Genomic DNA, 13,926 nt, shown 5'->3' with positions numbered 1-13,926 from the left:
AAGCACTCACATCTGAAAAAACTGCTCTCCTTTACTGAGCCCTTCCATGTGCCAACAGCTTCTCTGCACCCAACCCCTGTGAACCCACACATTTACTGCCCCCATTTTACAGATGGGGAAACCGGACCTGGGAGGGGCAGTCACTGGGCTTGAGATGCTAGTCAGGATAGAAGCCACAACAGCCTTGGCTGGGGTCAGGTCTGACAGTCTCCAGAGCCCACGCTTCTGACCCCTGTGCCATCCTGCCCCTCACCGGGTGTCCAGAGATATGGCTGGGGGCCAGCAGTCCATACAGGGTCCTTCAGCATTCGACGCCATAGCGATCGAAGTGGCGCAGCAGCAGGCCCAGCTCAAGGTGCACGGTGCCACCGGCGGCAGTGTGCAGGCGATAGCGGTCAGCCCCACTGTAGATGGCATCTCCATGCAGCAGCTGAGGCCCGCCACCCACGAAGGCCCTTGCCAGCTGCTCCCGCCAGCTGCCTAGGGGTCGCCATGTGGGGCAGTCCAGCTGGTGGGTGCCTGGACTGCTGGGCACATGGCAAAAGCCGTAGCCTGCAAGCTGGCAGCGGCCGAAACTGTCCTGGGACCATACCTGGAGATGGAGTCGGGGCCAACCTGCAGCACAGGAGGGAGGGAGGGAGGCAAAGTGGGATGGGTATAGCCCAGCAGGAGCTCCTGGAGATCCCAGGCCCAGTCCTTCCCCGCCAGGTTTCTGCCCCAGCCTCCTCTCTGGACTCCTACCCCCACAGAGCAGCCAAAGGGATCCTTCTGAATCCGTATTCCTCCCCTGCTCAAAACCCTTCTATGATTCCCCAGTGCACTCAGTATAAAGTCCGACCTCAACATTCAAGGCCCTTTAGGTCTGGCCTCTGCTGACTTCCCTCTCCGTGGCCTCTTCCTCTGTGGCCCCGTCTCAGGGGAGCCCAGTCCCCAGGTGAGTATGTTGGGCCTTGTCCCCGATGCCTCCCTCCTTCCCTCCCCGTGGCCACACCCTGTCCTCTTTTCTGGCCTCAGGGCCTTCTTTCCTGCTCCCTCCAATCCAACTTTCGCCTGGCAGCTGGAAGCATCTTTCTCTCCCTTCCATAGGTTTCCCAGTGTCCTCACTCAGAATATAATTCAGCTCCTCAGCCTATAGGTAAAGCCCTTGGAGACCCAGCCCCATTTCACCCTCCTTTCTGAGTCCCTCCGTGCTAGGCCCTGTTCTAGAAGCTGGGGACACAGCAGTGAACAGAGCAGACAAAAATTCCTGCCCTTGTGCAGCTGACATCTTAAACAATGAACACAGTAAATACGCAAATTATAGGGTACGTCAGATGGTGATAACTGCTCTGGAGAAAAACAAGCTGGGTACGGTGGGGGTAGGCATGCAGTTTTTTTTTGTTTGTTTTTTGTTTTTAATATTTATTTATTTGGTTGCACTGGGTCTTAGTTGCAGCAGGCAGGCTCCTTAGTTGTGGCATGTGAACTCTTAGTTGCGGCATGCATGTGGGATCTAGTTCCCTGACCAGGGATCAAACCCGGGCCCCCTGCAGTGGGAGTGTGGAGTCTTAACCACTGGGCCACCAGGGAAGTCCTGGCATGCAGTTTTAGAAAGGGGGTGATCAAGCAAAACTTTCCTGAGAAGGTGACATCTGAGTGAATGCTTAAAGGAGGAGAGGGAGTGGGGGCTATGTGGATATCTAGGGAAGAGCGCTCCCAGCAGAGGGAATAGCTAGTGCAAAAGCCCTGAGGCGGGAGCTGCCTGGTGGGGCTGATGTGGCTGGAGCAGTGAGATGGGGGAGAGGGGGAGGAGGTGACAGAATCAGATTGAGCAGGGCTTTGTGATCCATGGTAAGGTTTTGCCTTTTACCCTGAGTGAGATGGGGACCACAGAGGGTTCTGAGCAGAGGAGGAATGTTACCTAACTTAGGTGTTCACAGGGGGACAGACTTATGGGGCTGAGGTGGGAACACCAGTAAAGAGGCTACTGTAATAGCCCAGTGAGAGGTGAGGGTGGACAGATCAGGGTGCTGGGAAGAGGGTAGGGGGAGTGGTGGGATTTAGGATGCACTTCAAAGGTGGAGCTAATGGGATTTCCTGATGGACAGAATTGGGGGGTGGGTGTGAGAAAAGAGGAGGCAAGGATGATGCCCACATTCAGAGACTCGGGGTCCTTAAGAGCTGAAAGGACTGTTGCCTGCCTCACCTTCCAATCCATCACCCACAGGGCAGCCAGAGGGATCTCTTAAAAGCAAACCCTGACTTGTCAATCGCCTGCTCTGGCTCCCCAGTGCCTTCAGGATATGGCCTCCACTCTGCAGCCTGGCATTCAAGGCCTTGCAATGGCCTGTCCCCTGTCCCCTGCCACCTCACCCCCTGCAGCCCTCCTGCTCTCCCTCGGTCCTCCAAATGCCCCTGGCTTACTTTCCCCCTTGAGGCTTCCACACATGGCTTTCTGCCCAGAACCCTCTTTCATCTTTCTGTTTTAATAGCTCCTACTGTCCTTTCACAGCAAAGCTCAAACATCCCCCTCCTCCAGGAAGCCCTCCCTGAACCCCCCAGCAGGGTCAGGCACCTCCGCTGGCCTCCCATAGCCCTTCAAGATCCCCCATCCCAGTCCTGCCCACTCTGGGTTACCACTGTCTGAGGGCAGCTCTGTCTCTCCCAAGGGATGATGAACTGTGTGGGGACAGGGCTGGGGAACTGTCTCAATCACTGATATCTCCCTGGCATCACCTGACACAGGGCAGGCACTCAGTAACTATTATTTATATGGTAGAAATATATGGCATATTTACCTAGGCTATTTCCTGGAATCCACCCCTCTTTAATGACCCAAATTTTCTGCCAGTAGAGGTCTTCTGATACCCCTCCTCCCCCACGTATTCATTTCCCCTCTGAGCAGCTGAGGAGCCCTGCCTGCAGAATAGCCACCAGCCCTCACCTCTCTCTCTCATAACCCCTCCCAGCTTCCTGCTGATTGAAGACTCTCTTGCTTTGTCTCTGTGAAAGCCACCTCCCTCTCCCCCTGGCCCTCCCCTTGACCTTGCCCCATCCACCCCTGGCCTCTGCCCTACTCCTAACACACTCTAGAGCCGGCCTGGGGAGGCCTCAGCTCACCCTCTCCAGGGCCAAGCCTGGTCAGGAAAGGGACCCAAAGGACAGGAACAGCACTTGATGTTTCCAGTCCCCGCAGCACTGAGTGCCGCTAACCCACCTCCCCTTAGTCTAGCCTGGGGCCCAGGCCGGGAACTCACCTTGTAGGCCTTTGGTGGCGAAGTGCAGGTCGATGGGATGGGACCAGTAGGCCATGTCCCCTATCTGGGGGGTGTCCACCTGTGTTTGGCCCTCCCGCACGCCTGACAGGAGCTTCCATGCTGCCCCTGCAGGGAGAGCCAGGACACGGATGAGGCAGGGCGGGATGGGAGGCAGCCATCAGGAAGGGGATCCCACTGTGGCTGTAGGACCCCATTTTTCCCTGGCATTGGGGGGCGGAGGGTGGCAAAGCATGGACTCTGGAGCCAAATGTCTGGGTTCAAATCCTGGCACTATTTCTTCCTGCCTGTGCAACCTGGGGCCAGTTACCTTTCTCTGCCTCCGTCTTCCCATCTGTAAGGTGGGTGTAATAATAATGCATTCCTCCCAGGCTTGTGAGAAGATTAAATGAGTTAATACACACGAGGCACTGAGAACAGTGTCTGGGGCACAGTGAGTGCTGGATGAGTGCTGGGGGTCATTTTACTACTATTCTCACCCCACGTTTAGAGGCCTAGTCCAAGGACTAAGATGGAGCCAAGGGGGTCCTTCACAAGCTGAAGCACAGAGCAAATCGTGAACGGTGTGTCGTAATAGCAATCCTACTGAGGGTGATAATCATAGCAAAAATGCACCGACTGCTTACTAAATGCCAGACGCTGCGCTAAGCGCTTTAGTAATGAATTCATTTAATCCACCCTCTGGGACTCTTAATCCCCACCCCACCCCCAGTTTACAGACTCTCCTCCACAGGAGGAGAGACTACAAGGCCTTACATGGCCTGGCCTGTGACCCCCCCCAACCCCTTCCTGAACTCATCTCCCATCACTTTCCCCATTCCTCCTCACCACCCTCTAGCCTCACTGCTCCTATTTTTTCCCCCTCCTCAGGGCCTTTGCACTGGCTGTTCCCTCTGCCTAGAAAACTCTGCTCCTGGATGTCCCTATACCTGGCTTTTTTTCATCCTTCAGGGATCAGCTCAAGTGCCACTTTCACAGAGGGGTTCTCCCTCACCCTCCTATCCCAGAACTAACCAGTCCCTCTCACATCATCTCTCATCTCATTTCTTCCTAGTACCTAGTACACTATCTGTAATCACTGCACTCACGTCTTTACCTGCTTATTTCTTTTCTGTCTCCCCTGCTGTGAGCCCCAAGAGAGCAGAGATGTTGTAAACTACTGGATCCCTAGAACCTCAAACCCAGATCTTGGTACACAGAAGGTGTTCAATAAATGTTTGTTGGACACATAAATGATCCTAGGAGGTGGGGGCTAATACAATCCCCATTTTACAGGTAAAGAAACTTTTACCTTTCATTCCACAAACCTTTACTGAACACCTAACTCTGTGCCAAGCACTGTTCTCCATGCTGGGGCTACAGCAGGACCGCAGCAGACCAAGGTCCCATGGTGGAACTGATTCAAATGGAGCTCTGCTTTCGTTTTTAGGTTTTCGTTATTTTTTTTTTTTTTGGCCGTGCCACGCCACACGTGGGATCTTAGTTCCCCCACCAGGGATTGAACCCGTGTCCCCTGCAGGGGAAGCTCGGAGTCTTAACCACTGGACCGCCAGGGAAATCCCTCAAATGGAGCTCTGACTGACAGCAGAGACCAAGCCCTTTATCTGACTGCGCCTTGGCTCTCTATTGGATTAACTGCCCCCTAGCCCCCTTCTCCCTGACCAAGAGCCCCCTGAAATAATAAAAATCATGTTGGTTACTGCTCCCTTGCGGGCCAGGTGAGGAAAGCACCAAGCCTTGAGTCAGGATGCTCACATACAAGACTTCCTAACGCCCCTATGAAGGACAAATAGTCACACTTCACAGATAAGAAAACTGAGGCTGCGAGAGGGAATAGCACTTGCCAGGGTCACAGAGCAAGTGAGTGGAAGGGTACTGGAAACCAAGTCTAATTCCAGGCCTTGCTTCTTATTTGCTCAGCTGGAGGATCCCAATTTCCCAGGGAATCTCAACCACCAACCTACCCACCAGTGAAATCGCAAAGAACCCCAGGCCTGAAAAGATGATGATGGCAATGGCCACACTCATTTCTTGGGCATTTATCTGTGCTAGGCAACATACCTAGGGCTTTACGAACAAGAGCCCATCCAATTTTTACACAAGCCAGGCAAACACTTACTGAGGACTTACAAGTCTAGGCCCTCTTCTAAGTGCTACTGATATTCATTTAGTCCTCACAACAACCCCATGAGGTAAATAGTGTTATTATTCCCATTTTATAGACAGGGAATCGAGGCAAAGACAAGTGGCCAGGGTCACATAATTAATAAGCAAGAGCTGGTTTTGAAACCCAGGCAGTCTGTGCTCTTAACCTCAGCACTCTGCTGCCTGAGCTGCTATTAGCTTCATTTTCAGACAAGGAAACTGAGGCTCAGAGAGGTCAAGTCCAAAGCCTCCCAATCAATAGGCAAGGGAGTTCGTATTTGAGCCCAGACCTGGTGGCTTGTGGCCCTAGCCATCACACCACCCACCACACTATACTGCCTCTGATGGAGAGGCATGAAAATTGAGACCTCCAAGGTCCCTCCTGGGCCTGTGTGGATGGACTTGAATGACTGTCAGAACAGGGTTCCTACATTCTCACAGAGAAATATGAATACAGAAGGGTGGCTTCTCCTCTTCATTTCAAGATGGAAACTTCCATTTTACATTAAGAGCTCAATAAATGGAGATGGTTAAGCAAAGAGTTAAGATGCGGGAGGCACCCAGAGCACCGCTAAGACAGTGAATGAAGTCCAAGCGGTGTCGTTACCGCTGTCAAGTGTTTTGAGGACTGGTAGTGTGTGTTGTGGGTAGCTGGGTGGGTCCAGCCTATAGTCTCATATCCTTAGGGAATGTGTGTTGAGAGAGTGGGAGTCTGAGTCCCCAGAGATGGGATGGGAAGGGATAATAATAAGAAGGGAGTCTGAGACTCACGTGAACAAAGCGTGGTCAGGGTTAGGAGTCCTGAGGGCCCATGGAAGCTGAGGATCAGGGACTGAGGTCAGGGGATGAAGGAAAGTGGGTGGAGGCGTCTAGGCTGCGGGGTCTTGGTGGGGAAATGAACCATGCCCGGGAATACCTGTGTGGATGCCCCACTTGCAGAAGAGGCTACTTTCCGAGAAACCGGTGGCCCCCATGATCTGCCCAATCACGTGCACCTCAGCCATGGCCCTGAGGGGGGAAAATATAATCATAGCCTTATGAGAAAAGTGTACAATTATCTCCACCTAATAGATGGGAAAACTGAGGCCCACCAAGTAAGGAGCAGTACTTGGGATTCCAAGCTAGTTTCGTCAAGCCACTGAGGCTGCGGTCTTGACCATGATACTAACTGCCTCTCCAGGAGAGCCGCAGAAAAATGAGAGGCGAGAAACGGACGCTCCAAGGAGCTAGCATCTAACTCTGCCTGCCTCTAAAATAACCTTTTCATCCTGCTCATTGCAGCGTAAAGTCCCGCCCCAGGGGCACATGGCTCCGCCCACAACACAAAAGCACCGCCTCCTCGGGTCAGATTTCCGCCCCCCCACCGCCATGAGGCGCATGCGTTTTAAGTGCAGGGCACCTTAGCTCCACCTCTGAGCCCGCGCATGCGTTATTCCTACCTCAGAGCGTCTAACGGTTAGGAGAGGCGAAAGCGGGGATTGGAGTTCATGGGCCTGACCTGTCTCTCTCTCCGCAGGCGCTGACTTCCCAGGCCTAGCTCACGTCTCTCCCAGGACCTTCCCGGCAGCAAGATTGCTGAGAAGCTGATCCCTCCGAAGCCGCGCCCGCCTCCCGGCTCCCTGGTTGTTGCTGGGGCAACGGCAGCCTCCTCCCCTGGCCTTGTCCCCGCCCTGCGGGCCGCTAATTGGCCCTAGCAATCTATGGGGGCGGGGCTAACCCGTGATGGACACTTTCTCTCCCCTCTCTCCATTTTGGGAAAGGCGTCTCTCCAACCGCGAACCACGGTTCAGCCATTTGCGGCGTGGCCTTATGTGGCCATGTTGAGCGTGGCTGAGGAAGTTTGGGCACCAACTGTTCGTCCCAGATACTCTCATAACAGAATAAGAAAATCCATCGATGTCCCGTGCCCCCTAAAACTCTCTTTCAACCGGGGCCACAAGTCAGAGACTTGAGCCAGAGCCAGGGGGGAAATCTCCCTCACGTCGTTGTGTGCATCCCCCTGCCTCATAACTGGAAAAAAAACCCCTCATTCAGAGAAGTTGGGGAGGGGGTTCCTTTTTAGAATTCCTCCAAGCTCCTCAAGAACTGATAAATTCAACTTCCTTCACTGTTAGTGCTGATTCTGAGCAAGCAGGGGGTGGGTTGGGGGAAGGGGTATGAGAAATGAGGAACTGAGGCCTCTTTATCTCCAAAAAATCCTGTTTTTGAAGGCTGGACTCTCAGTAACTTGTGACCTTGCACAGCTCTAGGTCTCAGTTATCGCATCCATGTAATGGACACAAGGGGAATGACTGAGTCAGAGGCACTCACACATTCTGATTTCCTGAGCGGTGCCTTCCCCACTGTAGTTCGTGCCTTATTCCTCCAGCTCAGACCAAAAAGGAGTCCAAAAGGAACTTATTCCTCTACTTTTTGCAAAACGGGGACTGCAAAAGTTGGAGTCACCAGCTGAAAGTTATAGGGAGAGGGCAACGTTTCAATAGGATAGTATTTATATAGATACAATAATTCAATAGGTATACAATTCAATAATATTTCACTAATAGGTATATTTGAAAGCTACCATTTATCGAGTAATTTCTCCGTGCCAGCCGCTGTTAACTGATTGTTTTGCATGCATGATTTCCTTTAATCCTCACAGATATGCCACAGGGTAGGTAATTATCAGCCTTATTTAAGATGAAGAAATTAGGGCAAAATCGTTTGCCTTAAACCAAATTGATGGGCTCCCCTGGTTGCGCAGTGGTTAAGAATCCGCCTGCAGGGGACACGGGTTCAAGCCCTGGTCCAGGAAATATCCCACGTGCCGCGGAGCAACTAAGCTCCTGCACCACAACTACTGAGCCTGCGCTCTAGAGCCCTTGAGCCACAACTACTGAAGCCCCCGCGTGCCTAGAGCCTGAGCTCAGCAACAAGAGAAGCCACCGCGATGAGAAGCTGGCGCGCCGCAACGAAGAGTAGCCCCTGCTCTCAGCAACTAGAGAAAGCCCGCGCGCAGCAGCAAAGACCCAACGCAGCCAAAAATAAAATAAATAAAAAATAAATAAATTTATTTTTAAAAAACCCAAATTGATTATAGTTCTGTCTCACTCCATCCCCACACCTTATGTTCTTAACTTCCTGCTGTCCTGCCTCTCTTGGATACACATCTCCCAGTATCAAAGGAATATGGAGATTATGGGTGTCATCCTCAACTCCATCATTTACCACGTCCAACCAGTCATCAAAGTCCCGTACATGGGACTTCCCTGGCCGTCTAGTGGATAAGACTCCGTGCTTCCACTTCAGCGGGTATGGGATCGATCCCTGGTTGGGGAACTAAGATCCCGCATACCACGTGGCATGGCCAAAACACAAACAAAAGTCTCATACAATGCTCCTTCTTAAATATTTTTTCTTCAATTGGTTTCTTTCTCACTGGTTGACATTAGTGATTAAGAAAATGCTTCCCAGTTCAACTACCTGGATTTAAGTCTTAGCTCTGGCTCTTCTGTGTGACCTTTAGCCTCTCTGTACCTTAGTTTCCTCATCTGTAACGTGAGATTGAGTGATGGTACCCACCTTGTTAGATTATTGTCAGGATTTAATGAATGTATGAAGCTGTTTTAAAATATGTCCACAGATTCTTTGACACTCCTTCTTTCACTAGGTGGAGCCTAATTTCCCTCCTCTTTTTATTTATTTATTTATTTATTATTTATTTATTTTATTTATGGCTGTGTTGGGTCTTCGTTTCTGTGCGAGGGCTTTCTCTAGTTGCAGCAAGTGGGGGCCACTCTTCATCGCGGTGCGCGGGCCTCTCACTATCACGGCCTCTCTTGTTGCGGCCTCTCTTGTTGCGGAGCACAGGCTCCAGACGCGCAGGCTCAGTAGCTGTGGCGCACGGGCCTAGTCGCTCCGCGGCATGTGGGATCTTCCCAGACCAGGACTCGAACCCGTGTCCCCTGCATTGGCAGGCAGATTCTCAACCACTGCGCCACCAGGGAAGCCCCCTCCTCTTGCGTATAGGCTGCACTTTGTAACTTGCTTCTAACCAGCAGAATATGGTAGAAGTGTTGCTGTGTGACTTCTTAGACTAAGCCATAAAAGGCATTGAGGCTTCCTCATCCATGTCTCTATTGAATGGCTCACTTTGAGAGAGACCAGCCACCATTTGTGACAGTAGTGAAGCAGCCAGCGGAGAGACCCAAATGGAGAACAACCGAGGCCCCGTGCCGACAAACCAGCACCATGTGAGTGACCCATCTTGGAAGGACATCTTTCAGCCACATCAAATCTTCCAGTGACTGTTGCACCTGGCCAACATGCTGATTGTAGCTGCATGACACCCTGAGCGAGAACCAGCCAGGTAAGCCATCAACAGATTCCTGACCAACAGAAACTGTCTGATGGTAAATGTTTGTTTATTTATTTATTTATTATTTTTGGCTGTGTCGGGTCTTCGTTGCTGCGCACGGGCTTTCTCTAGTTGCGGCGAGGGGTGGCTTCTTCTGTTGTGGAGCACGGGCTCTAGGGCGTGCAGGCTTCAGTAGCTGTCGCTCGCGGGCTCTAGAGCACAGGCTCAGTAGTTGTGGCACACAGGCTTAGTCACTCCGCGGCATGTGGGATCTTCCCGGACCAGGGCTTGAACCCGTGTCCCCTGCATTGGCAGGAGGATTCTTAACCACTGCACCACCAGGGAAGTCCCTGTACTTTTTATTCTTAAAGTTTTTAAAATTGTGATAAAATACACATAACATAAAATTTACCATTTTAACCATCTTTATGTGTACAGTTCAGTGGCATTAAGTACATTCACATAATTGTGCAACCAATCTCTAGAACTCCTTTCATCTTGCAAAACTGAAACTCTGTACCCATTAAACAAAAACTCCCCATCCCTCCCTTCCCCTAGCCCCTGGAAACCACCTATTTACTTTCTATTTCTATGAATTTGACTACTCTAGGTGCCCCATCTGAGTAGAATCATTATTTGTCCTTTTATTACTGGCTTATTTCATTTAGAATAATTTAGCATAATGTCCTCAAGGATCATGCATGCTGTAGTGCATGTCAGAATTTCCTTCTTTTTTTTTTTTTTTTTAATTATATGGCATTTATTTATTTATTTATTTATTTATTTAGAAGTATAATTGACCTACAACACCATGTTAGTTCCAGGTGCACAACATAATGATTCAGTATTTCTATACATTACAAAATGGTCATCAAAGAATTTCCTTCCTTTTTAAGGCTAAATAATATCCCATTTTATATATACACCCCATTTGCTTTATCCATTCATCTGTAGATGTACAGTTGGGTTGCTTCCACCTTTTGGCTATTGTGAATAACGCTGCTATGAACATGGGTGTACACATATCTCTTCAAGACCCTGCTTTCAGGATTTCCCTGGTGGCACAGTGGTTAAGAATCCCCCTGCCAATGCAGGGGACATGGGTTTGATCCCTGGTCTGGGAAGATCCCACATGCCACAGAGTAACTAAGCCCGTGCACCACAACTACTGAGCCTGCATTCTAGAGCCCGCATGCCACAACTACTGAAGCCCGCGTGCCACAACTACTGAACCTGCATGCCACAACTACTGAAGCCTGCGCGCCTAGAGCCCATGCTCCGCAACAAGAGAAGCCACCACAGTGAGAAGCACGCACACTGCAATGAAGAGTAGCCCCCCCTCACCACAACTAGAGAAAGCCCACACACAGCAACGAAGACCCAACACAGCCAAAAATAAATAAATAAAATAAATAAATTTATTTTAAAAATTTATTAAATTTATTTTTTTAAAAAAGACCCTGATTTCAGTTCTTTTGGGTATACACCCAGAAGTGGAATTGCTGAGTCATATGATAATTCTATTTTTAATTTTTTGAGGAAGTGCTGTACTGCTTAACAGAGTGACTGTTCATATTCTTTTACATCTTGATTTTTTTTTTTTTTTTTGGCGGCGCTGCGCAGCTTGTGGGATCTTAGTTCCCTGACAGGGTTTGAACCCAGGCCCTCGGCAGTGAAAGCGCTGAGTCCTAACCACTGGACCGCCAGGGAATTCCCACATCTTGCATTTTTCACTCAGTGATACATCTTGGAAAGTTATCCATATCTTTAGATCTAACTTGCTCTTTTTCAAAAATAAATGTTTTGAAGTGTACAGAAAAGTGCACAAATCATAAGTGAACAGCTGAATTAAATTTCATAAACTGAACACACCTGGTAACCAGAACTCAGCTCATGAAAAGAACATGACCAGCCCCTCCAGGATGCCCTTCATGCCTCTTCCAGGATGCCCCCAAAGGAAACCAATAACTGGACTTCTAACAATATGGATTAATTTTGCCTGTTTTCATACTTTATATAAATGAAGTCTCGCAATATGCATTGTTTTGTGTCTGCTGTCTTTTGCTCAGTTTTTTGTTTGTGAAATTCATCCCATGCTATTGCATGTGGCTGTAGCTCTTTCGTTCTCATCGCTATATAGTTTCCTCTGTGTGAAGATGCTACACTTTATCCATCTGTTGATGGGAATTTGTTTTCTGGTGGACATATGTTCATATCTGATTGGACTGGGATTGCTGGGTCATAGGATATGTTCAGCTATAGTAGAAACTGCCCAACAGTTTTCCTAGTGGTTGGACCAATTTGGATGCCCACCAGCAGTATATGAGAGTTTCCCCACTCTATATCCTCACCAACACTTCCTGGTGGTGTCTTCTTTCATTTAGCCATTCTGGTGGGTGTATATTGGTATCGCACTGTGATTTTAATTTGCATTTCCCTGATGATTAGTTGAGTAACTTTTTAAATGTTCATCTCTCCCTTGGATTTCCTCTTTCTGCGAAGTTTTGTTCAATTCTTTTGCTTGCGTTTCTGCATACACACACACACACACATATATACACACATATGCAAATATATTATATTCGTAAATATAATTCATAATATTATATTAGTAAAATTCTCCTAAGAACAAGGGGATTCTCCTATATAACCATAATACCAATTTAACATTTCCCCAAGTATCAGTTTAAGATTGATAGAAAACTATCATCTAATTTATAGTTTATGTTCAAATTTCTCCCATTGTCCCAATAACATACCTTGTCACCATCTGCTTTCCATCCGGGATCACACTTTGTTTAGTTGTCATGTTTCTTTAGTCACCTGTAATCTAGAACCGGCTGCCAGCTTTTAGATTTTTGTTATTGTTTTGGTTTTCATGACACTGACATTTTTAAAGTGTACAGACCAAGTACTTTATAGAGTGTCCCTCAGTTGGGCTTTGTCCCTTGTTTTCTCATGATTCAATTCGGATGATGCATTTTTGGCAGAAAAACATCACAGAAATGATGTTGTGTCCTTTTCAGTGCATATCAGGAGGCACATGATGTTCATTTGTCCCGATACTGGTGATGTTAACTTCTATCACCTGGTTTTAGGTGGTGTCTGCTGGTGTTGTCCGTTAATACTATTTTTTTTCCCTTTGTAATTAATAAGTAATCTGTGGGAGGATACTTTGAGACTAAATAAATATCCTGTTCCTCATCAAACTTTCACTCAGTGGTTTAGGCTTCTGTTGATGATCCTGGCTGGAATTTTGTGATTAATATTCCAGGACCATCACAAACCCCAAGAGGCCTGGGCCTCCAGTGACATCCTGGAAGGGGTGGGGAGACTGTACGAGGCTGATGGTGGCCAGAGAGATCTACTGGAAATGAATAAATCTCTACGGTGGCCTAGGGGGTCGAAGGGACCCATACTGCTCAGGGATTTGGTAAAAAACTGAGGCTGGGGTTTCCCTGGTGGCGCAGTGGTTGAGAGTCTGCCTGCCAATGCAGGGGACACGGGTTCGAGCCCTGGTCTGGGAAGATCCCACATGCCGCGGAGCAACTGGGCCCGTGAGCCACAATTACTGAGCCTGCGCGTCTGGAGCCTGTGCTCCGCAACAAGAGAGGCCGCGATAGTGAGAAGCCCGCGCACCGCGACGAAGAGTAGCCCCCGCTTGCCGCAACTAGAGAAAGCCCTCGCACAGAAACGAAGACCCAACACAGCCATAGATAAATAAATAAATTAATTAATTAATTAAAAACAAACAAACAAAAACAAAAAACAATGTAGAATAAGTTTAAAAAAAAAAAAACAGCCTGGTGAGAATTCATGCCCTCACCCCACAAATACGTATCAAAGTCCTGCTTGGGGTCAGGCACTGTTCTAGGCTCTGAGGCACAGCAGTAAACAAAAGAGATCAAATCCCAGCCGAGCTGGAGCTGGCACTGGTGGGAGGATTCAAACCAGCAGAAATATGTAATATGTTTCATAGTGATAAGAGCGAGGTTAAGAAGATACAGAGTAACAAGGGTGTTCTCTCCCCATAAAACAGTTCTGCCCCCTCTCCTTCTCATTTATGCTCCTGTGGGTCTCCCTGCCTGTTGTCTGCCAGAAACTCTGGCTGAGCCAAGGTCACTTCCAGACACCGTCTGTTCTCCCCAGGAGTGGGGCCTGTACCAGCTCCAGCGTCTGGACTCTTGGCAC

The 13,926-nt window shown here is 49.1% G+C and overlaps 1 protein-coding gene across 2 annotated transcripts; it reads right to left on the bottom strand.

Moving 5' to 3' along the window:
- Window positions 1-11: 11 nt before the first annotated feature.
- B9D2 (B9 domain containing 2) lies at window positions 12-7,045 on the bottom strand. 2 transcript variants are annotated; one of them, XM_059904573.1, is made up of 4 exons: window positions 6,839-7,045; window positions 6,316-6,407; window positions 3,237-3,362; window positions 12-615 (listed from the first exon to the last, which is right to left on the bottom strand). In XM_059904573.1, exons 2-4 carry the CDS (start codon window positions 6,401-6,403, stop codon window positions 302-304), a joined length of 528 nt encoding a protein of 175 aa, XP_059760556.1. In that variant the 5' UTR covers window positions 6,404-6,407; window positions 6,839-7,045; the 3' UTR covers window positions 12-301. The 2 variants fall into 2 exon arrangements, with proteins under 2 accessions (XP_059760556.1, XP_059760554.1); XM_059904571.1 differs by having other exon boundaries at window positions 6,898-7,045.
- Between the last annotated feature and the right edge of the window lie 6,881 nt (window positions 7,046-13,926).

This window comes from Balaenoptera ricei, chromosome 19, assembly GCF_028023285.1.
Source record: "Balaenoptera ricei isolate mBalRic1 chromosome 19, mBalRic1.hap2, whole genome shotgun sequence".
NCBI classification, from domain to species: Eukaryota; Metazoa; Chordata; class Mammalia; order Artiodactyla; family Balaenopteridae; genus Balaenoptera; species Balaenoptera ricei.
Note: the sequence above shows the minus strand (reverse complement) of the source record. Positions and strands in the feature narration are given on the sequence as shown.

Excerpts from the sequence above, each read along its gene's own strand:
- B9D2 (XM_059904573.1), bottom strand. The coding sequence starts at position 6,403 with ATGGCTGAGGTGCACGTGATTGGGCAGATCATGGGGGCCACCGGTTTC. Across the intron at positions 3,363-6,315 it reads CAAGTGGGGCATCCACACAG|GGGCAGCATGGAAGCTCCTG; the intron begins GTATTCCCGGGC and ends CTCTCCCTGCAG. Across the intron at positions 616-3,236 it reads CGCCACCAAAGGCCTACAAG|GTTGGCCCCGACTCCATCTC; the intron begins GTGAGTTCCCGG and ends CCTGTGCTGCAG.